This window comes from Vicia villosa, linkage group LG3 (genome assembly GCF_029867415.1).
Source record: "Vicia villosa cultivar HV-30 ecotype Madison, WI linkage group LG3, Vvil1.0, whole genome shotgun sequence".
In the NCBI taxonomy this organism is placed as follows: Eukaryota; Viridiplantae; Streptophyta; class Magnoliopsida; order Fabales; family Fabaceae; genus Vicia; species Vicia villosa.
In genome coordinates, this window is record NC_081182.1 from 84841147 (window position 1) to 84866192 (window position 25046).

A 25046-nucleotide genomic window follows, 5' to 3' on the forward strand; every position below is an offset into this window, starting at 1 on the left:
CCTGCAGTTTCGGGCACATGAACTGTCCCTTCAAACACGAGCAAATGAACTTATTATGAAGTGCACTTTAGTTTTACTTCATTTACACACATTGATGTATTTGTTAGCATATGCAGTGTGTCCATTATACTCAGTCCTAAACAACAGTCTTAACCTCCCCTAACTATATCCTACAGTGAATTCCTATTCCATACTTTAAAATAATTAAAAAATTTCAACAGTATGCCTACTTTTATGACTACTATAGGCATGATACGGGTTATCAGAAACACACGAGGATGCAATTGATTAGCAATCAAGACCTTGTTTCCAATATTGTCACAATCCTAACATATTTTTTCTAAGTCTTCTAGAGTTGTCTGTCTTCTAGGGGTTGTAGTAATTTATTTTCCTCTGTTTGTTTTTTTAAACAAGCATTAACACAAGAAAAATTCATTAATTCAAATGGAGTTAAACTAAAACAACAATAAAAAGGTGTCACTCCCCAAAACTTAAAGAAAGAAAAATCTCCTCATTGTTAGCCTGACGGGTTATGGCACGACAGTAACTAAGAAAAAAAATTAAAACTAATCATGAAATGGTTGGTATGTTAAGTGAGAAATACCTGCCAGACTACAAGCCTGCTAGTTTTCCTCATTCCAAATTGCTGGGACTTTTTTCTTTTCTTCTACACTTTCTCTATCTTATTCATCCTACTTTGTTCACCCTCAAAAGGCATGACAGAGGTCGCCTCCTGGACAATAACATCATTTGATTTAACTTCTTTTTCTTTAGTTTTGGGCAAGACACAAAGTCCTTCCCGTGCTCATTCTTCAAAACACGGTATACTGAAATCTTTATAAGTGACATAAGTGGAATCTTCAGTGTAGGTGGCATGTTATAGGTCATCTCTTACGTTTTATACCTTTTCGACCAAATTGCATCAGGTAGATTTGGTTGAAGCCTTCTTAAGATACCTTTCTCATTGAGCTCTTCATCCTTCATGCTCATAAACTTCTCACACAAGTGATCTTCCATGGTTTTCCTTATCCTTTGAGGGAATGGTGGAGGTTGTATTTCTTTAAAAAAATATTGATGCCCCAGATTCTGGAATGCCACGTGATATCTATAGAGTTGTGAGTGAGGTGACATAAGACTTCTCCTTTTGCAGATCTGGATTTGATAAATCAGCAACTTTTGTGACAATAATGGGTTATGCTATTTCAGCTTCTAGAGTGTCTTATTCAAACATATCAGTTGGATTTGGCTCCTCATACTCCGATGAGCATAAAGTAGTAGTGATTTGTCCTTTTGAGTCTCCAATTTTTTATACTCTCCCTTTGAGCTTGAAATTATAACTTTGTTTCTTGCATGAAAATTTTCAAAATAAACTCTAATGTGTTATTTCCATTATTTGTCACACTTTCACTAGGAACGGGACTTGGATGATTATTCCATCCTCCACAAGAAAAATCAGCATCATATCTCCTGATATTTAATGGTGCATTAAATGATACGACAGGTGGCATCATAAATGACTTCAGCATGTTGTGTATTTTTGCTAGTTGAACAACCAAAATAGTGGTTTGATTGACCTTCATTATGGAGAAATTAACATGCATATAACACTTTTGCACACCTGTCGTGTCACTAAAAGACGGAAAATGTCAAATGCTCAAATGTAAATTTTACAAACTTCAATGAGAAATCAAAATGTTAGTGAAATAATCTCCGACAACGGCACCAAAAACTTGATGGGCTAATTTTTGTACGTGCAAGTTTACACAGTCAAATTAGTAGCAAGTGATGAGAAAAATTATTGATCCCACATAGATTGTATTAAGCATCATTATTTTCATACAAGAAGTTGTAAAATAAACATGAGCAGAGGTAATAAAATAATGGTATGTGTCATGTGGTAAAGAAATTGGAAAAACATAGAAGATAATTAAGGTTTAACACAGAGAGAAAGAATATGTTGGACAATGTTCCATTTAATGAATTCATATAATGTATAAGTTTGATAAGTACTATCGTGACATATGAGGTAAAAACGTGATCTAGAGGTGTATCTCTACAAAGGGACAAATCTATAAGTCTCACTAGTCACTTGTAACCTTGGTGCATAAAATCGTGTTAACCTCTATATGTGTATGTATGTATCAGTAAAAATATTGCAAAAAATTGAACCAATCCTATCCGTACTGGTTTGGCTTGGTTTTACTTCTAAATGCCAACCAAACCAAATCAAACTGCATGTTTTTTTGTTGTTCGAATGACTTTTAGCGTCAAAACCGGCCAAACCGCATTACAAATGCCCCAAATGCAAAAAACTTATTTTAAGGATTCTAACATGTCTGTTGTTTTAGAATCTAGAAAATATTCAAAGTTCCCCTATTTTTGTTATAAAAACAATATTAAAATATAATTATCTTGTGATGTATCATAAAAGCTGGTAGGTTATGTTTTATAAATAAAACACTCTAAAGACTACATATTGTTACAAAGGTTTGTTTGTGTTAACAATCGTGGAAATTTGTTTGACTTTAGTTAACTCGGAATATAGATTGCTAAAAGTTATATTTGGCTAGATATCCAATATTGTTCACTACAAGATTATGATTATAGAGACAAAAAGGAATTTCTTGTAGTATTCACATGTTTTTTATTATACAAGTATTTTCTAACAAGCTAGATTTCCAATTCAGATTATTATTTTTTACCTTGGACTATCATTGTATTAGATAAATTACTCCATTTTCATAGCTTCATCATTATCCTCTATATACTTTATTTGACTGGATTCGAGTTGAGAGTTTGGCATAACTCTCTTTGGTTGTATTTGAAAAATTATGTCCTCAATAGATATTTTAAATTTGTTTTGTTATTGCTTTCATGCATTATATCCTCAAGACACACACTAATATCTAATTTGCGATTGTTAAAGTTAATTTTCCTACTTATATTTTATTATATTATTATTATTATTTTTTACGGGGAAATTTGGAAGGACCGACACTACAATTCATATGTTTTATGGAATTTCATATGTTTAATTTAGTTCATATGCCTATAGGCTTAAATGTTTTATTTGTTATAAACTCTAGTGTTGAAATAGTGATGAATACAAAATATTTTTATACTTAACAAGGACATCAAAGTTGATCAAAATGCAAATTTATAAACATATTTGGTGAATCATTATGGTCAAAAGAAACTGAGCTGTCACGCAAAAGGTTAACAAGTTGCCCACAAAAATTAAAAGGTTCAAACTTCACCAAGAATATCAAGTTACGACTAATTAAACTTATCTTGAAAATACTGATAATCAAAGACTAGACTTTGTAGTATTATTCCGCCTTACGCAATATCTTTGCTAGAACCTGATAAGAAATCCTTGCCGCCTTATTAGGATATTACACTAGAACCTAATAAGTAATTCTTGCCGCCTTTTTAAGCTATTTACGATGAAACCTGATAAGGAATCCTTGCCGCCTTATTAGGCTATTACATTGGATTCTGATAAGGAATCTTTGTTGCCTTATTAACCTATTATGTTGGATCTTGATAAGGAATCATTGTCGCCTTATTAAGCCATTACACTGGAGCTTGATAAGGAATCCTAGCCTCCTTGTGAGGCTATTATGTTGGTGTTGAAAGTATTTTTGGGTAAATATTTTCGGTAATATATCGTATCCACAGGGATTGGTTAATATCACTGCCGTTCTATAGTTGTTTATTTTGAGTTAGGAAAATTGAGTTGGTTTGTTTTATGATTCTAATAATATCAAAAGTAAACAATAAATTAAAAGCGAGTAATGAACTGTTGTTAACGATTATAGAGATATGTTGAACCTCAGGGTTCATCAACCTATTCCTATACAATTATCAATTAATTCACAATTGAACAATCTCTTGAATCATTATCTTCACTTATCCTCAAATAGGATTCCATGTCTGCAAATCAAATTAGAAAACTTTTACCGGTACGAGATTCGATCTCTCCAAATGTCAATAACGATAACAGTAATTAAGAACGATAATTATGAAAACTCAATCCCAATTCCATCTCTGCAAATTGGTATTGAATCAATATAGTAACCTAGGGCAAAAGTTAAGTCCTTTCTTTCGATCAAAGATTCAACGATAATTTAAGAATAAAAACAAGATTACCTATTGATAATGAATTCAAACAATTGTTCACAGGAATTAATTAATGGTATTGTATATTCATAGGTTAACTACTACCTTAGATTCAACAAGAGGGGTTTAGCTCTCCATAGACATGAAGAACACACAAAGATTAATGGAAGAATTCATCTTCATCAAAGGAATGTCTTCGCTTGATAGAGAATTGGTCTTCAATTGATGATTGTGGCTGCACCTTCAGATTGCTCTCCTAATTTCGCTCTTCACAAAGTTCTTTTTCTCTTGGAAGCTAGGGCTTTTAAATAGAAGTTTTGGGCTTTTAACGCCGAGGCCGCGGCGCGGCATCGGACTGGCGCGGCGCGCTTCAAAACAGAGATATTTTCGCGGCGCGCTCTAGGACTCTCGCGGCGCGCTCTTTGCAATTTCCATCCTTTTCTTCTGCCTTTGAGACTTCCAGCTCTCTTTCCTCCTCATGTTCTTCTCAAGCTTCAATTCAGCTCTAAACCTGCAACAACAACACCCACAAGTGATTCGATTTGCTTTACGCACGAACTAAACTTGTTCAGTTCAATTCTTAATAAAAACCTATGGATTTATCACAATTTGCATTAGTTTAGAGAAGAAATCACTTATATTAACACATGAATTTACCATTAATTTACTCCTAACAAACTCTCCCCAACTTAGAGTTTTGTTTGTCCCTAAACAAAATTACTTACCTCCAGCAAAGTCTATCGACAATCAAGCAACAAGTTTTTCAATAAAAGTTTTTTCTCAAGTAGTTCAATCCAGTAACTAAGTCAAATACTCCTCTTCTACCTGCAAACTCAGAATATACACATGAAACAAACTTTGAAAGCAAATTATCTCCAGAAGTTCAAGACACTACACAATTGTAATTGAATCAGCACTAATCACTCTCATCAAAAAGTATGATGAATAAAAGAGGGGTTAAACACTCATCCAAACAATTAAATCAACAAAGATCCATATCATACGTTCACCAAATTGCTAGCATCAAGTCTTGTGGAATCTGAGAATCAGAAGGTCTTTCTCGGGTTGTAATGTGGTTTAAGATTCAAAGAAAAGAAGATAATCAAGGGTTGTTCCTAATCTAGGGAAGCATCCAAATCATAACTCATTCCTTCTTCTCTATAACTTTAATTCTCTCATCCGTTCATCCTTTTTTCCATTCGTAGCTTGGTTTTTCTTTTTCACTTTTTTTTTTCAACAATCGTTATATTCAAACGTTGTTACTTCTCTTTTTTTTTTCAAGCTACGACTTTTTTTTTCTTTCACCGATTACCATAAGTACTTACTCTTCTTTTGAATGTGACTCTCCCCAACTTGGAGATCAACCTGTATTCAGATTATATGAATGCTCCCCTACTTTCTAAAAAGGGTCAAAGAGAAAACACATCACCAAATTTTATGGTTGATGATCCAGAACAAAACTTTTTATTGAGATCAAAACTCACCAGCTATTTCCTTGGTGCATACTATGATACTTACCTTGACCTCAGGCTCAAAGAATGGTTAGCAAAGGATCACACTCTCACAGAAGAAAATAATTTTTACGGTGGAGTCGGCTCAAAGAACTCTCAAATTCAAACAATTGCCTAAATCACTTCCACAGATTTCCACAGACGATGCAACAACCGGTTTAGCATGATACGAACAAGTCAAAATAATTGATGGTCTCCTGCATATAGTAAACAATGGAAAGCTTTCCTCATAATGGTTAAGGCTAAACTGATCCAATAAACAATGTACCATAAAGAACTTCTGACAGTATTTACTAACACCTTAAGTTTCATTGCACACATTAAGAGTTTGAGTTTGAAAATTCATACCTGCTTTGTTACTTATTGAAAAAGAGAGTGAAACTGAAAAATTTTGAACATTCACTTCCTACCACTTTCATACATGTTGCTTCATTGTTGATACTTCGCTTGAGATTCTCGTTTTGTTATGGGACTACTTACTCTAACTGGGAGTACATAATTAAATAAAAAAACAGAAAATTTGAACAATTCAAAAATAAATAGCTCCACCCCCCAAACTTGAACTAAACATTGACCTCAATGTTTCGTAACAAGTCCGAGAGGGTGACTTACAGAGAGTAACGCAATATCAATTGCTGCCTCCTAGCTTTCACCAGACGGGTTCCCTGATTATTTCCTGAAATAAAAGCTAAACAAAACAAAACATTAGAAGTGTGGGTTACCTCCCACAAAGTGCTTCGTTTAACGTCGCATGGCTCGACGGTTCATGCTTTCAAGGAACTAAAAATGGTGCATGTTGCTCCACTTCCCCGAAGAAATCTTTTAACCGTTTTCCATTAACGGTTCTCCTTTCTTTTGTCAGTGGATTCTCTACCATAATGGCACCGTGGTCGCATATATCTTTTACTATCAGTGGTCCAGACCATTTTGTTGTTGCTTTACCCGAGAGACGTCTTAGTTTTGAGTTGCACAGGAGTACCTCTTGTCCAACTTGGAAGTAGCTCGGAGGTTGATTTTTGTCTTCCTTGGTTGTTCCCTCAGTTGTTTCGATTTGGAAGATATCACTCTTGTTCTTAAGATGCTTCTTGGCCTTGAACAGATTAAATTTTACCTCTTCATCTTGCACCCTTATTTTCATGATCCCTTCATCCAGATCAATCATCATTCGAGCGGTTTTCATGAATGGCCTTCCTAGAATCACAGGTACCTCATGATCTTCTTCCATGTCAACAACCACAACGTCTACCGGGAAAAAGAATTTGTCTACGTTAATTAGCAGATCCTGAATCACTCCATAGGGTGAAGTGATAGACTTGTCGGCCAATTGTAAAGTCATACTAGTGGGCTTCATCACAATATTCCCTAGCTTCTTGACAATGGATAAAGGGATTAGGTTGATGCTCGACCCCAGATCAATTAACCCATCGCCAGTGAAATTACCTCCAATATTTAATGGTAAGGTTACTCGCCCCGGATCGGATTCCTTTCTTGGAGTAGTTCTTTGGATTATAGCACTACATTGAGCATCAAGCACCACAGTTTCTTCATCTATGCATCCCTTTTTCTTTGTGAGCATTTTCTTCATAAATTTAGCATATTTGGGCATTTGCTCTAGTGCTTCGGCAAATGGTATGTTTATATGGAGTTGCTTGAAGATGCTCATAAACCTGTTATATTGCCTGGCATTGTCTGACTTTGACGGAGCGTGGGGGTATGGTAGATGTTGGCTTGGTATCACAGGATCTACCTTTTTTTTCTTAGAACTTTTTCTTTTCTCTGTCATCCCTCTTTCTTTCTTGGTCTCATCCATTTCTCTTTCAGCATCTTTGCTCATGGTGCTCACTATGATTTCATTCTCCTCATCTTCCGCAGCCTGATTATTATCCTCTTTCTCGGTATCATTGATTTCAACTTCTTTCTCAGCACCTTTCTGACCGGTTCTAGTCGTCACTGCTTTACAATGCTCTTTAGGATTATCTTGAGTGTTGGCGGAGAATGTTGCATTTGACTGAGTGGCTGCAATTTGTTTAGCCAGTTGCCCTACTTGAGTTTCCAGATTTTTAATTGCAGCTTCCTGGTTCTTCTGATTTGTCATTGACATTTGCATGAATTGATTCATGGTCTCTTCCAACTTAGATTGTCCTCCTTGTTGTTGTGGTGGCGGTTGATTGTATGGTTGAAAAGTTTGTTGCTGGTACCCTTGATTGTTGGGTCTTTGTTGATACCCTTGGTTGTTATTCCTCGGAGGATAATTTTGTTGATATGGCTGATTTTGGTATTGATTCTGCCTTGGTCCTTGAGTGTTGTTCATGTAGTTTACTTCTTCTTCTAGGACTGGTGGACAGAATCCTGTTTGATGATTGCCCTTGCATAATTCACACTTTGCAACCTGATAAGAATTGGATATCCCGTTCAGCTCCTTAAGTTGTTGTGGTAGTTTGGACATTTGTTGTGTCAAAATTTCCACTTGTGAAGTTAGCAATTTATTCTGAGCAAGTAGAGCATCACTGTTGTTCAGCTCCAACACTCCGGGCTTCTTATCTCTTACCGTTCGATCATGGTTACCTTGACGATCATTTAGAGCCATTCGCTCTATTATCTGAGTAGCTTCCGCAGGTGTTTTGGACATGAGTGAACCACCAGCTGTGGCGTCCAAAAGTGTCTTGTTTGTAGCTGTGAGACCGTTACGGAACATATGGATTTGATCAACGTCTGTAAAACCGTGTCCTTTGCACTTTCTCAACATAGCTTTATACCTTTCCCATGCTTCATTCAAAGATTCATTACTACCTTGAGAAAAGACTGCTATTGCTGTTTTTGCTTCGAAGAATCGGTTTTGAGAGTAAAACCTTTCCAGAAATTTTTCTTCCAATGTGTTCCAATTAGTCATCACTGCTTCGGGTTGATCCAGATACCAATCTTTTGCCTTAGATAACAAAGAGTGTGGGAACAACCTCTTAAATAATGCTTCCTCATCAGCTTGAGCGACACCTGTGGTACCTGCTAACTCATAGAATCGAGTAAGATGCGTGTACGGGTCTTCATGGTCCAATCCGGCGAAAGGACTTGCACAAATCAATTGTATGATACCGGTCTTCAGTTCTGTCGGTCGCCCGTTGGCGGCAGTTCTAGCGAACTGAGGATTGAGTCTTGGACTATTAGCACATGGACCATTAGCCGCCATGTTGACAACAGTAGGTTGTATAATAACTTCCGATTCTTCTTCCGTGAATAGTTCGTGAAAGAAGAATCCTTCTTGCGACTCGTCAATGGTTTCAAGTTGTTGTGACGATGTCGCGGTTGTGTTGTCTCTTGCTTTTGCTATGTTTGCTCTTCTTCGTGCTTTGCTATTTAGCCTCCTAGCGGTCCTTTCGATCTCGGGATCAAAAAGAAGTTGGTCACTGGGAACTTTGCTGCGCATACACGAATTTCTGCACAAACTAACAAATACGTGAAACAACCAAAATAAAGAAAATAAAATTTAAAAACTCAAAATAAGAACTATTGCAATGCGTGCAATATTGACACCAATCCCCGGCAACGGCGCCAATTTGTTGAAAGTATTTTTGGGTAAATATTTTCGGTAATATATCGTATCCACAGGGATTGGTTAATATCACTGCCGTTCTATAGTTGTTTATTTTGAGTTAGGAAAATTGAGTTGGTTTGTTTTATGATTCTAATAATATCAAAAGTAAACAATAAATTAAAAGCGAGTAATGAACTGTTGTTAACGATTATAGAGATATGTTGAACCTTAGGGTTCATCAACCTATTCCTATACAATTATCAATTAATTCACAATTGAACAATCTCTTGAATCATTATCTTCACTTATCCTCAAATAGGATTCCATGTCTGCAAATCAAATTAGAAAACTTTTACCGGTACGAGATTCGATCTCTCCAAATGTCAATAACGATAACAGTAATTAAGAACGATAATTATGAAAACTCAATCCCAATTCCATCTCTGCAAATTGGTATTGAATCAATATAGTAACCTAGGGCAAAAGTTAAGTCCTTTCTTTCGATCAAAGATTCAACGATAATTTAAGAATAAAAACAAGATTACCTATTGATAATGAATTCAAACAATTGTTCACAGGAATTAATTAATGGTATTGTATATTCATAGGTTAACTACTACCTTAGATTCAACAAGAGGGGTTTAGCTCTCCATAGACATGAAGAACACACAAAGATTAATGGAAGAATTCATCTTCATCAAAGGAATGTCTTCGCTTGATAGAGAATTGGTCTTCAATTGATGATTGTGGCTGCACCTTCAGATTGCTCTCCTAATTTTGCTCTTCACAAAGTTCTTTTTCTCTTGGAAGCTAGGGATTTTAAATAGAAGTTTTGGGCTTTTAACGCCGAGGCCGCGGCGCGGCATCGGACTGGCGCGGCGCGCTTCAAAACAGAGATATTTTCGCGGCGCGCTCTAGGACTCTCGCGGCGCGCTCTTTGCAATTTCCATCCTTTTCTTCTGCCTTTGAGACTTCCAGCTCTCTTTCCTCCTCATGTTCTTCTCAAGCTTCAATTCAGCTCTAAACCTGCAACAATAACACCCACAAGTGATTCGATTTACTTTACGCACGAACTAAACTTGTTCAGTTCAATTCTTAATAAAAACCTATGGATTTATCACAATTTGCATTAGTTTAGAGAAGAAATCACTTATATTAACACATGAATTTACCATTAATTTACTCCTAACAGTTGGATCCTGACAAGGAACCCCTGTCGCACAACTAGGCTATTATGTTAGATCCTCGTAAGGAATCATTTCTGCCTTATTAGGCTATTATGCTTGATCCTGATAGGATTTATGTCCACCTTACCAGGCTACTATTATGATGAGATGTTGAGGCTTCTCTAAGAGACCATCTCGTTAAAGTTAAGACTAAAAATTGTCACCGCCCTGCAGGGCTAGGCTCATTAGGTGTCTCCGTTAACTCAAAGAACACATAACTAAGAGGACCAAATAATAGAGTAACGATAACACCAAATCAATAAACTTACCACCTAAAGGCGTGAATATTATCATTAAAAGACTCTATAAAGGGGCAATAATACAAAATGCCATTGAAAGGCCAAATAAAACAAACAAAAAGAAAGACCTAAGAGTTGGACGGGTGGAATATCAATCTTCCGATCCATCTTCATTAACACATGAATTCTCTAGAGTTGAAACATTTCCTCCTCGAGATAAGGGGTCACTTGTTGAACATCCTCGTTCTCCTATTCCACCACATGCCCGCCCTTGACAATCTTGAACAATTCAACTTCACTTAAATTCAAGTTAAGATAAAGGTGGGCCACTTGCAGTTTGGCGCTCTCGATGGCCTTAAGGGCAAAATCAATTAACTCATTTTAGGCATCCACCAAGTTGTCTTCTAAGCCTCACTTTAGGGACTGGACCTTTCAGGCCTTAATTAAGGGACTCTCTCTCCAAGGCCTCCCTTGAAAAACTCGCCCTTCTACACCTTACTCTAGGGACTCGCCTTTCTAGGCCTTGTTTGAGGGACTTACCTTTCCATGAATCACTTTAGGGACTCAAACTTCTAGGACTCACTTGAAGGACTCGCCCTTCTAAGACTCGCATGATAGAATTACCTTTCTAAGCCCCGTTTGAAGGACTCAACCTTTTAGGTATCTCGCTTGAGGGACTCTCCCTTCCAAGTTATGGAACTCACCCTTCTCGTTCTTTTTAATAAATGATATTTGTTTTCCTCACTTAAATCACTTTGTCACTCTAGGCCCGATGTTTGAGGAACTGTATATTGGAATAAAATTTGTTGGACGGACCCATATCCAAATCAACCCAATTTTTTTTATAAGAAATCATAAGGTGAGTAGGATGGATGTGACTTAGCGGGCCACGAGATCTTCTAGGGCATTAGCTCCCGTCCCAAACCGATATTGTCAAGTTGAAATCATGTCATATACGTGTCCAGGGAAGAAACAATTCTTCATATTAATGAGTAAGAATGGGTGTTCCTATTCCAACATCCTAGCCAAGTAGTTTGTATGGAACTAGTTCTTCACCCTTATCTTGGCCAATGAGTTAGGTCTATAAGTATCTCAACCTCCAGGGTTAAGAGGACCATTCAACTTTTACGAATTCAACATATCTAAAACCCTCTTGCAATCACACACACGAGCATAGTTTGTCTTATTGTATTTTTCTAAAGTATAAATCTTAGTTATAAAAGGTTTCTTGAACCTGAGAAACTTAAAGTTGAAGAAAAACCTCAAACGCCAGGTATGAAGAAAACCAATAATCAAGAGCCACACAGATTCTCCAAGGATATTTTTCCATACTTTATAAGTCATCACAAACCCATCCTCGTACTATAATTATCACACTTTGGTTTATACGGAAATACATTAAATTCTTCCCGAGCATGCATGTTAAGCATGTGGCAACACAAAGAGACACCTTGAGTTAGTAATGAATTAATCAAGATATCCCTCCTTAGATTAGAAGATTTAAAGAGAGGACAATGGAGCATTACCAACATCAAAATACATATTAGTTAATATACACGACCCTTTAAATGTCCAATGTAGTCAACCTAACAAAGACCAAAGGCCCCAAAAGAGAAACTCATTTAGAAGCTCTGACCCTTTAACGAAACAATATTTGACAAATCCTAAACAAATTACAACTCGACTTTGCCAGTCTTGGCCTAGGAGGGAGGGCAATTATTCTACCATAGTCTCAAGGCCAAATTAATGGTGATCCTTCCTAATAAGGAAACTCCTAGGAGCGGTTGGAATAAGATGTTTTTGGACCATCAAATCTAAAGATTGATGGATTCGAAAGTCCCCACGATGGCGCCAACTTAATAATGTCACTCTTTTCGAGTTTTATCCACATGAAGGTTCTAGCACTAGGAAATCTAAGATGGATATGCCCTCGAAGGACGCCTCATCAGAATAATTAGAAGTAACATAGACGTCCAATTATCTTAGGAACAATCTTCTGTTGCCTAGGAGCCACATTAATGTACACATTATTCTAACTCTAAATACCTCTCACTTTCGTCCATTAATAACTTGAGCGTCAGAGTGTTTCAAAGTACTCTAACACCGGATATGAGCACAAAACTCCAAACTATACACCAAAGTTTATCATAAGGTTTAGGTTCACCACCTCTTTTGTGAACCACGCCCGTCTTTTCAAGATTATTTCTCAATGTTAAGCAAGACATGTACTTTTAGATGCTAGGATGTAACCATCATACAATAAATCTTTATAAGAGTTTGTTACTCAACTAGGGGGTGACTATTGAATATGACTCACTCAACTAGGGGGTGACTATTGAATATGACTCACTCGCGTAATCCTTTAATTAATGATAAGATGAAATTATAGTAATTCTCTAGTAAAAAAAAATAAATGTATTTAGTCGAACTCTGTAATCCAATATTAATTTTTTATATATGGAATAAATATAATTTCTTTTTTAATTATGTATTCCTCTTTATATTATTTAAACAATTATAAATAATATATTTTAATAAATCAGTTAAAAGGGTTGCCGTGTGGTGCAGAATATCAAACAAGATAACAATATAATATCATTATTCAAACCATTTATTAATTTAATTTCTATATTTAGTGCAACATATGAAAAAGAAAAAGCTCACTTAATTAATCAATAATTGTATGGCTGATATGAAATGTCTGACACCCGTGGTTAGCGTGGGACACGGGTTCTTTGTCTGGTACGTAAAAGAGAAAGGAAAAAAAAAACAAATATGAAGATAAAAAACCGGTTATAAGAAGAAAACAAAATAATTGAAAAATAAAATTAAAAATAAAATTCCGTGGACGGCAGGATTCAACCTGCGCGGGCAGAGCCCACATGATTTCTAGTCATGCCCGATAACCACTCCGGCACGTCCACTTTGTTGTCAATATTGCATTTTGTTTATTTAAGTATCGTAATAGAATGAGTAAACTTTGTCCTCAATCTCTCACACACCGTATTCTCTTTGTTTATTCCTATCACCACTTCAAAAACCAGTAGCGTTGCAATCATCAATCATCAATCATTATCATCCATGGCTCCTAAAAGGGTTCTTCTCCTCTGCGGTGACTTCATGGAAGACTATGAAGTAAGCACTCTTCATTTCCCTTCACTTCACTTCATCATCCACTTCACTCACTCTTTCTCTTGCAGGGTATTGTTCCTTTTCAGGCATTGCAAGCATTCGGTATCACCGTCGATGCTGTTTGTCCCAGTAAAAAATCCGGTGATGCCTGCCGCACCGCCGTTCATATTCTTTCCGGTGGCCAGGTCTCCCTTCTTCCTTTTATTTTTTGCATTCAACGCAAGTCAGATTTAATTTTATTACGCCATATTTGGATATACAGTTTAATTAATCACTTATACTATAAGTGCTTATCATATAAGTGGTTACACAAAGTGTGTTATAAGTGCTTATCATATAAATGATTACACAAACTGTGTTTTGGGATTGAGTGAGAACAAAATTAATTTTGATAGAATTGATTTTAAGGGAATTGAGTTTAGCATAATTGATTCATGTTTGGATACATTTATGTACAAATTAGTTAAACAGAAAATTTCAGTGTAAAAATTACGTTTAAACTCAGAAGCTACATATTCTAGTTTCAAGTATAACCAATTTTGGAGGTAGAATCAATTCTACTTTAAAATTGCTCAAGTCAAAAAATTTTCACAAGCTATCTAATAATTCTCAAAAGTGTCTTGTTAATAGATAAACTCAAATAATGCAATCTTAAGAACCCTATCTTTTAAAGGAAAAAAGCTACAAAAACTCATGAGGAGATATTCAATAATTCCCATAGCTGTAGTTTAGTTCTTATTTCCAAACTTAGGGTATGTTTGGGTGGGCTTATTTGAGCTTATCTACTTTTATAAGTTTTGTGACACTGTTTGGAAGACTTAATCAAACCAGTTTATGACATTTTTCATAAATTTTTTTGAACTTATTTTTATAAATTCTTCAAGATAGCTTATGGAGCTTATTTATAAGCGCTTATTTTGATAAGCACTTGTGCTATAAGCTGCAAATAAGATGTTTATACAAACAAACCCTTATTCTTTTTGAGATTTAGTCGTATAAAGGGTAATCTTATAATCTTGAGTAATAGATTTTTGGTTGTTTCAGACGTATACTGAGACAATTGGTCACAATTTTACGCTCAATGCAACTTTTGATGAAATTGATCACACAAACTATGATGGGTTATGGTTGCCGGGAGGAAGGGCGCCGGAGTATCTTGCTCACATTCCTAGTGTTGTGGAGCTGGTGGCCAAGTTTGTAAATTCTGGAAAACAGATTGCTTGCATTTGTCATGGCCATTTGATTCTGGCTGCTGCTGGTGTAGTTGAAGGTCGCAAGTGCACGGCTTTTCCTCCTGTTAAACCGGTGTTGGTTGCTGCTGGTGCCCATTGGGTTGAACCTGAGACCATGTCAACTACTGTGGTGGATGGTAATCTCATTACTGCACCTACTTATGAAGGGCATCCGGAACTTCTTCGGCATTTTGTGAAGGCATTAGGAGGCACAATAAGTGGATTTGATAAAAAAATTCTCTTTATTTGTGGGGTATGTTCGTATGTTTTTCTTTTGTTTTTATGTTCTTTCACTAATCGTTTTACCTTTATTGCCGCGTTGGTTGATAAGACATGCTTTAACAATTTTTAATCACAGGATTACATGGAAGATTATGAGGTCAAGGTTCCTTTTCAGTCTCTTCAGGCTTTAGGATGCCATGTTGATGCAGTTTGCCCCTCAAAGAAGGCTGGTGATACTTGCCCAACTGCTGTTCATGATTTTGAAGGAGATCAAACTTACAGTGAGAAGCCAGGACACAATTTTACTTTAACTGCGAACTTTGATGACGTTGACCCTTCAGGCTATGACGCTCTTGTCATCCCTGGAGGTCGATCACCTGAGTACTTGTCATTGAATGAGTCTGTTATTTCCTTGGTGAAGCATTTCATGGAAGCCAATAAGCCAGTTGCATCAATCTGCCATGGCCAACAGATTTTAGCTGCGGCTGGTGTTCTCAAGGTATTATTATCGAAAACTCATTAGAGATACCATTTTTGTTAGTTCACATATGCTATTAACCAACATTTCAATGGAGTAGCTATTAATATTCTTGAACTTATGCTCACTCCACACCTGTTTTTGTCCATCTTTCTTTTGAATTGTTGGGTTACGGTGTTGTAAGAAGCAAGGTGTTAGGATTCCAATTGAGAAACGCGGGCCTAAAGAGTGTTGTGGGGAAAATATAGGAAATAGGAGGGAGTTAGGTGATGTGGCAGATTTACCAATTCTGTTATAAGAAGTGTGAGGAGAGTGAGAAGTATCAATCAACAACTTTTCTGTTAGAACCTTCAAGGTTAGATAAAGAGAGAATATTCTCTTCTTGAAGGAGCACTTACTCTGGGATTACAGTGGTTAGCCTCAGTAATATTTTCTTTTTAATCAATAATACTACATTTTTTTTTACTCTCATTAATTTAGGTTCCTATTACAAGGCTGGGCAAGTAGGAAGTTATCATTGACAAGGATACAGTAATTTCCTTAAATAAGTCATGTACACGTAGTGCAATAGTGTTGTTATTGATAATGAGTAGTTTGTTAAGATATGGTATAAGAGGCGAGTTTGTTAGGATATGCGATAACAGGAGTTCAAAACAATATAGGATAAGGATAGGTTTATTCGGGAGGTTAAGTTAGAGATATCACGTGTAAATAAGAGAACACAATGGAAAGAAATCATCTGTTGAATATTGTAAAGTTTGTGAATAAATATCAACTCTAATGTGAAGGGGAAATCCTTGGAGGAGAGATTCTCTCCTATTCTATCACCTTTCTAAAATTAAGTGTTCTTTCTTTGGAATTCAAATTCAAATCCTGAGTTCCTAACTACTTCTTATCTAAATTATCATAATGTCATATTAATTTCTTGATGCTCACACGTCCTTTCGGTTTTCATCAATACATTAGTGTATATTCTTGTATCCTTCCTTCTTTTCTTCTTCTTCTTCTTTGCAATGACAACTCTTATACTTGATGGACAAGCTGCTTGTGAATCTTGCGATCCTGGCTTTTTTTCCTTATCTTCATTCTAGAGGTACTTATTCTTCTGTGGTATGACAGTAGAGACATACGTCATGCATGGATTGAGAATCACGACATTTGTGATTTATCCTCTGGTGTGTATTTGTGTTCATGAAATGCTAGCATGACTTGTGTTACTCATTAATTCTCACTTTTTCCTCATATATGATATATTTGTGGATAAACTTTTATATTTTTCCTCTTATTTCATTTATTGTTAAGGAACCTTAATACCTAGTATACTTTTCTCGTAACAGGGAAGGAAATGTACTGCTTATCCAGCCGTGAAGCTTAATGTGGTTTTATCAGGAGCAACTTGGCTGGAGCCTGACCCCATAAGCCGCTGCTTCACTGATGGGAATTTGGTTACTGGAGCTGCATGGCCAGGGCACCCTGAGTTCATTGCCCAGTTGATGGCACTACTCGGTATTCAAGTATCTTTCTAGTAGCCTTTTTAGTTTAATAATGAATAAACATCACCACACTTGTCCATTATCAGAGGACTCAATGTAAGTGGATGTGTGCTATCATAATGTTGAATTTGAAGGACTTGTAATGTGCTGGGCATCCAAGCACTTTGATGAAAGTGTCTCTTTTGGCTATGAGTTATTCTCTCTCCTAGTGAAGAGATACACTGTGTATTTATATTACAAGAAAAATAAATAAGGAAAACTCTTTTTAACAAACTAACTAGCTCACAATAAGTTCATAACAAACACAGCTGCACCTTATTATCTGTCTAATGTCTAATACTATTTCTTAATTCTATTGTTCAAATGGAACACCACATTAGTCACTATTTCCCATTATATTTTCTATCTGTATGATTGGTGAACAATCAATGAAGAGTAACACTCATCTGGTTTATTTTGTTACCTTTTTGGTTCAATTCCCTTTACTGCTGCATATAATCATCGAGCTGATATAATTGAAAAGGAAGCAGTAGCATTAGATGTAGAAGAACCAGTTGAGGTTGAGTATCCTTCACTATACTTAAGAGTTGTATCTATAAACATAGGCATAGTTGGTTGTAGGTGCTCCACTAAACTCTTGGTTTGGAGGAGGACTACTACTTCAGACATTGTTGGTCTCATTCCTGCTGATGTTTGAGTGCATAGTAAAGCAATCTCTATCGTTTTCTTCACTTCTTCTCCATCATAGTCACTAGGGTCTAAGGTCTTGTCCACGAGCTCCAAGTGCCTGCCTCTCTCATACAGTTTCCATGACTGTTAAGTGAAAATCAAAGACCATATGGTAAAATATTAGGACATACTCCCTTCGGTTCTTTTAAAATGACTAGATGGGTAATAACTGTAAAAAACTGACTGCTACTTCTATTCTGCAGTTGTAACAATTTTGGACACTTTTAACACTATACTTCCACTGGTGGAAGGCTTGCTTTAAAACTGCACTTTTTACTTTCTTGTTGAAAATGAAAATACAAACAAGTCTTTATATAGACCTAAAAGACTTCTGCTATACTAGGAAATTAAAGCAAATAAATACTCTTAATATGCCACTATCTCTTGGCTTTTCCACTACAAGAACTCTTGGCCTTTCAACTACAAGAGACTCTTTATTTTTCACTAACTTATCAATAAAACCCACTTAATAACATTAAAGTTTATTCAACAATAACCAACAATTCCTATTTATGACTTGTGAGAAATTGTTTACCTTTTGAAGAAGGTAATCACCATCATCATCTTCCTTTACTTTTGTACTCTTTTGACCGCTTATGATTTCTAGGACTACAATACCATAGCTGTAGGTATCAGCCTTTTCTGATAATTGACCATGAATTGCATACTCAGGTGCTGTGTATCCCCTGACAAATGCATATTATACATTCCATGATCAACAAAACAAGATTTATGCATAACATGAGACTTAATTCTCTCTTTTATAACATATGCTGTTCAATTAAATGTAATCTAGGTGAATGAAATTGCTGTCTTACAATGTTCCTGCAACTCCTGTTCTTAGAGATCGATTCCCCGGCAGAAGCCGCGCCAATCCAAAATCAGCAATTTTGGGATGAAGATTATCATCAAGGAGGATATTGCTACTCTTTATATCTCTGTGTATAATGGGAATGTGGAATTCCTCATGTAGGTAGGCCAGTCCTCTTGCTGTGCCTAAAATTATATCACACCTTTGTTTCCAATTGAGGGAGCCTTGTTTTTCACCTATTTAATTAACAGATTTATATACTTAAGGTTATGAACAAGGTAGAAGAAGTAGCATTCAAGAAATTAGTTGAAGTGATTTACCAAATAAGAATTTGTCTAGGCTGCTGTTTGCCATGTATTCATAAACAAGGATTTTCTCTTGTTTTTTACTACAACAACCAAGAAGTCCAACAAGATTCCTATGATCAACATTGCTTATTATAAGCCTGACTTCACTTCCAAAATCATTGTCTATCTTGCTGGAATTTCCCAAAACCAATTTCTTGACTGCTACAACATTTCCATTTTTCAGAGTACCCTATTTCAAAAGCATGGTTGAAAAATCATTCACATAATCATTATTGTCTTTGAACAGGCCTCTCATTAATATTATATAAAAACTTTTGCTTACCTTGTATACTTTACTAAACCCTCCTTCTCCCAGTTTATTTTCTTCACTGAAGTTTTTTGTTGCAGCTTTCAAATCACTATACTTGTATTTAATTGGACCTTTCAACTTGGTTGTTCCCAATATGTTGCCTGCCAAAGAACACACGAGTTTGAAGGCAGAGACAAAATCAGAACCAAACATCACAGAGAATACACACTGAAGCAACAAGCATCACAGACCTCTAAGAGCTCTCTTAGGTTTTCTGTATCGTTGCCAAGCTAAAATTGCAAGAATGATCGCAACAAGACCTACACCGCCAACAACGCCACCTATAATGGCCCATTTGTTGCTTGAACCACCTTCATATCAGAAAAGAAGAGTTTACATCAGTTCCAATGACATGAGGTACTACTAAATACTAATCTAACATGAATGAAAAGTGAACTTTATGTTATATCTGTACCTTGATTTAAATATATTTTGATATCAATGGCCTGATTATCAGCAAAGAAGGGTGTGTCTGAGTATCTCATAAAACATCCTGCATCATATGCTCTACCATCTGTATTAGGAAGACAAGTTCGCAAATTGTTGTATCCAACTTTCATGCAATCACGACAAGTACTTTCCGTGGCAGTTTCAACACACTGTGCAATGGCATAAATTGAATTATTGCTACCAGGATTCACCACTGTCTTAGTAGCTGCAAAAAAACCTTTAATTTTTGGTGTTGCTAATTGGAGATCCATTAACACTTTTAGTCCAATTGTTCCAAAAGAGGCACCTTCCTTTGCAGTCTTGTTCCCACATAATATACCACCTCCAGGTTGATTTGTTTGATCGTAGAACCTTTCACTCTCGTACCTTAATATTCGTCATTGTTATATTTAGAAACTACTATCCAACATCAAAGTCAAATAAAAAATTGGCTCATGCTGTAGCTATACACACTCCAAAATATATGGAATTATATCAAGACAGTGTACATAAAGTTTTTCATGGGAAATCCATTATCTCATGTCACATTTTCATCGCATAAAATATCTATCATTGATAAAAAGGATAGAAAGTCTTTATTAGAATACCAACAAAATCAATTTTTTCTAGTACTTCTCCATCTTAAATAGGTAATCTTGCCATTTTTCTTTGTCTTGTTTCTTCATAATGGTTAAAATATTTTCAATATATAGAGTTGTAGAGGGAACAAATATGTTAAATATGTTAAATGTACTTAGAAAAATCTCAAATTTTATACTATTTTAGTAATTGTATTATTTGTGACATTCATTTATCTATAATTACATGTGTTTTTTATGTGTATTATTACTCACCTTATATAAAATAAATTTATAGATGTTGAAATATTGAGGATACGAAAGTGAATATTATGTCAGAAAATACATGATAGACATTATCTTTGTCGACATATATATTTACAATAACATAATAATTTTTACCACTGAAAAGTTTGTTATTATAAGCTCAAAATTATGTCTTACCAAGACTTTGTTTGGTAAGATACAATTTATAGCTTATAAGCTCATATGATAATTTATACTTGTTTGGTAACAGTCTTTTTATCTCGAGCTTATAACTTATTTTGGTAGCTTATAACTTGTTTTTCAGATGCTATTTCAAATAGCATTTTAGCTTATAGCTTATAACTTATCATTTTTCTTCTTTTTTTATCTTTATTAGTTTAGTAAAAATTCACTTTTATCCTTTATAATTTATTTTAATTTAAAATAAAATAATTATGTATTAAATATCTATGTCATTTTACATTTATAAATTACTTGAACATCTAATTTTACGAAACACTTCAATTAACTTATCAACTATGAGTCTCAACCATCAACCATAACCGCTATCAATCATCAGCCATCAACTATAAACTATAGACTATCAGCTAACTATAGCTTATCAGTCAACCACTATATTTACCAAATGGATTCCAAACATAATCTTATATTGATATTTAACAACACTACATCATTCACATCATAAAATTTTAAAAACGTTCATACACATTGGACATCTTGCTTACAACCGTCACTAGCACGTGATAGAAAATGGTGGTTATCACATACCATAAATTATATTGAAATCTGTTATAAAAAATATATTTTTTTTAATAATATTCTTTATTTATTTGTGTTGTGTTTGAACAAGCTATCTCATTGAAAAGTGGTAACTGCGGTACGAAGCAATGTTCCTTTCTTGTCTCATTTTCATTTAATATTATTTGTTGATCATTTGTTACAGTTTGCTAAAGTTATATAAGTAAAAATACCAATTAAACAATGGTGATTGTCGTTGGATTTGATAGGGAGAACTACCGTTCGATCTCTCACAACTGTGATCGGTAGGGAGCTAGACCCACTAGATATCAGAACTGACCCACGAACCGAATTAAATCGGTGGTGATAAAAAAAAAAGTTAGATAGAGGTGAAATTAATTATATTATGAGAATTTTTTTAACACTTGTAGAATTCTGTTTAACAATTGAGTTATGAAAAGACTAAAATTTCATTTTTATTTTTACGAATAATAAATACTTTTTCTAGTCAACTAAGATATCTCTTCACTAATTTTTCGAATAACTAAGGTTTATTATTATAAAATAATTTTATAATATCATATAAGTGATGTAGATTTATCATTTTCCTTAATATAAATCAAATATAAATTAATAATAAGATGATGTGGTTTTCCTATTACTACACGAACACGAATACGAATAAGATAATGAAAATGAAAATGCTTGTTTATTAAATCTTCTTTCCTTGCCGAACAAATTTAAACGACTAATAGGTTAAATTTTAAATATTAATTTCAAGGATAGATATTTTTGTAATTAATATTTTTGTTTTGACTTTTAAAAGATAGAGAACTCGACAAGAAAGTCTCAATCATTTTTTTTTACAGGAGAAAGTTTCAATCATATTAATATTATGACATAAACCAGCTGTGCTGGTTATCAAATTGAATTTATAATGTTTGTGAAAATATTTTCTTTGTACTTATAATTTATATATAAAATGAAATAACTTTTTAAAAAATAACGTTTAATTTAAACTTAGAACCGGTTAATTCAAAGAACCAATCACCAATCTCGTAGATCATCAACAAAAACCCATTTAAAACCAAAACAGAGATCTATATAAAAGACATGACATTTATATATTCAAATCTAAAATTTTAAGAGAAACAAGTTGGATTCAAATTTTCACCGATTAAAATTAAGATGGTAATATATTAGGAATCAACGACATACATACCTTAAGAAACACCCATCATAGATGAGTTTTGCACCATTGGAAGCTGAGCAGTCACGAATTTTAGTAGAAGAAGTATTGAAGCAAGCAACACAATCCTTTTTGGAGAGGTAATTTCTGCATTGAAAAAGAGAATATGTCATCACATCTCCTCTTGCTTCTTGTGCTGTTGCAAAGTGTTTGCTTCCATCGCTAATTTGATTTCTCAAATCTGAAAATGTTCCATTAATGTTTGCATAGAAGCTATGCAAATTTGATGCGTTATATGTGCTGCAACCACTGATTAGTACTATACTTGTTTGTGAATCTCCAACTACACAGTTATAACTAGTTATTATGTTCCAACACACCAACGTTGTGAAGACTAGCTTAACTTGCAGCATCATCCGTAATAGTTTTAGCTTTTTTTAAGGTATATTTGTTTCTAATATGAGAGAGATGAGACAGCCAATGTCTTGTAGATAGGAGCATGTCGTTTGCCTTATAGATACAGAAATGGGAAGAGTCCATGTAGGAGCACAGGAGGATTTAATAAAAAATAATTTATAGAAGAGAAAATGAAAACTCAATATCTTTTATCAGCAATTTGATTCATCATTATTTATTAATTTCTTTATATTTTTTTCGTTCTTCTTGACTTATTGATCTTGAATTTTTTATTTTGCTGGGAGCTGCTTCTTGACCTTCCATGTAATTAACAAATGCTATCAGGTGAGGTGGCATTCATATAAGATAAAGTTTTGAGTAATATAGAAACATAAAAAGTCCCATACTAATAAAATATTTAGCAATGAATTTAATGTTGTCATTATTCTAATTATTTAGCATTCTACTCTCAATCTTATCTTTCACACGCCAGTCATATGTTTGGTTAGAAAAAAAAGATAATGCTTTGAAAATTATGTTTTGTTTTTATTAAAAAAATTTAATTAATGTTTTTCATTGCTATTTTTAATACAATATTTTTGTCTATGTTTAACATGTGTCTCTAGAAAATAAGTTAGTATTAGTTTATTATCCAACAAAAAAATAATCTAGAAGACTCTGAATTAGTCCTGCTAGCCTGCCACACTGTTGTTAATTGACAGAAATTAAAACAAACAGGTCGAAGCTTTAATAAATGAGAAAATACTAAAACTTGTCTAATAAAATATGTAAATTATTTTCTCCTCTCAAACATCTCAAAAACATATTGAATTGTCAAAAATATTGTTTGAACTTGATTTCTAAAATTTTAAATGGGTTAATTAATAGTTTACATTCTAAAATCTTAATACTAAACTCTTTTTCTTCTTCCTCGATTCTTTTCCATTTTTGCATTTCTCTTTTGAGTTAAAATTTTCAAAATTCAAAATACTTTTTGCACTCAATGAAGGAGATTGAGGACCTTCGAATCACAGCCGAAAGATTTGTTGAAAGTATAAGTCAAGCACATGAAGCTTCAGAAGTGATTCTGTGCAGAACAGCTTATTTGGAAAAGCTGTTTCTGCACTGAAGCAGAAAAACAAACTTTCGAAGGGAACCGGTTTCCAACACGTTTTCTAGTTTTGTTGTGTGCTGACAGTAGCAGTTTTGGTTGTAGTGTTTTGTTTGTTTTTGTTAATTGCTTGTTATAAATAGCTCCAAATGTGTACATTGATTGTAATGCCATTTTGAATAAAAAACATTTACAATTCTCCTCAAATTACTCTCTCAAATTACTCTCTATCTCTCTCTCATCTTCATCTTCCCCAAAACCCATTTTCACCATTGATTCACCTTAGAGCTTTAGGCTTGTTCCAACATCTGGCATCAAGAGCCTGGTTACGATCCAATATCCGCTGCGAATATGACATCCACTGACCGAATCCCCACCAACCTCCCAATTCTTGAATCCAAGAACTACGACAAATGGTGCAAGCAAATGAAAGTCTTGTTTGGGTATCAAGAAGTGCTTGAAGTGGTGAACAATGGAGTCACACCACTTGGAGCAGAGCCCACAGCTGCTCAACAAGCCACACACAAGGAGGAGAAGAAGAAAGACTACAAGGCACTCTTCTTGATCCACTCTTGTGTTGACAATGACAACTTTGAGAAAGTTGGAGACTGTTCAAACGCAAAGGAGGCATGGGATATCTTGAAGAAAGCATACGAAGGAGCCGACAAAGCAAAGGTGGTGAGGTTACAAACTCACAAACGGCAGTTCGAATTAGTGCAAATGGAGGAGAAAGAATCGATCAATGAATACGTAACGCGTATAACGCGTTTGGTGAATCAAATGAAGGCATGTGGTGAAACCGTGTCGGTACAAAATGTAGTAGCCAAAATCTTGCGTTCGTTAACACCAAGATTTGATAACATTGTTGTAGCCTTGGAAGAGTCCAAGGATCTTCTCACTTTGAGCAAGGAAGAGCTTCAAAGTTCATTGGAAGCACATGAGCAAAGACTAGATGAA

The 25046-nt window shown here is 34.9% G+C and overlaps 2 protein-coding genes and 1 non-coding gene across 3 annotated transcripts; 1 reads left to right on the top strand and 2 right to left on the bottom strand.

The window, feature by feature from the left end:
- Positions 1-13470: 13470 nt before the first annotated feature.
- Positions 13471-13551, bottom strand: TRNAS-AGA (transfer RNA serine (anticodon AGA)). Its single transcript has one exon. It is a non-coding gene; the product is annotated as a tRNA-Ser (tRNA).
- Positions 13526-17457, top strand: LOC131662109 (protein DJ-1 homolog D-like). The gene is made up of 5 exons (XM_058931804.1): positions 13526-13762; positions 13828-13944; positions 14804-15244; positions 15350-15712; positions 17029-17457. The coding sequence occupies exons 1-5, from the start codon at positions 13709-13711 to the stop codon at positions 17215-17217; spliced, it is 1164 nt and encodes a 387-aa protein (XP_058787787.1). The 5' UTR covers positions 13526-13708; the 3' UTR covers positions 17218-17457.
- Positions 17458-17580: 123 nt separating this feature from the next.
- Positions 17581-23132, bottom strand: LOC131662108 (cysteine-rich receptor-like protein kinase 2). Its single transcript, XM_058931803.1, has 8 exons — positions 22616-23132; positions 19797-20197; positions 19573-19692; positions 19355-19482; positions 19045-19261; positions 18732-18960; positions 18449-18599; positions 17581-17997 (listed from the first exon to the last, which is right to left on the bottom strand). Exons 1-8 carry the CDS (start codon positions 22996-22998, stop codon positions 17683-17685), a joined length of 1944 nt encoding a protein of 647 aa, XP_058787786.1. The 5' UTR covers positions 22999-23132; the 3' UTR covers positions 17581-17682.
- Between the last annotated feature and the right edge of the window lie 1914 nt (positions 23133-25046).

Bases quoted from the DNA above. Each gene is read 5' to 3' on its own strand.
- LOC131662109 (XM_058931804.1), top strand. From the start codon at position 13,709: ATGGCTCCTAAAAGGGTTCTTCTCCTCTGCGGTGACTTCATGGAAGAC. The intron at 13,763-13,827 runs GTAAGCACTCTT...TTTCTCTTGCAG, and splicing joins ACTTCATGGAAGACTATGAA to GGTATTGTTCCTTTTCAGGC. The intron at 15,713-17,028 runs GTATTATTATCG...TTCTCGTAACAG, and splicing joins CTGCGGCTGGTGTTCTCAAG to GGAAGGAAATGTACTGCTTA.
- LOC131662108 (XM_058931803.1), bottom strand. From the start codon at position 22,998: ATGATGCTGCAAGTTAAGCTAGTCTTCACAACGTTGGTGTGTTGGAAC. The intron at 20,198-22,615 runs GTATGTATGTCG...ACGAATATTAAG, and splicing joins TATGATGGGTGTTTCTTAAG to GTACGAGAGTGAAAGGTTCT. The intron at 19,262-19,354 runs GTAAGCAAAAGT...CTTTTGAAATAG, and splicing joins GGTTTAGTAAAGTATACAAG to GGTACTCTGAAAAATGGAAA.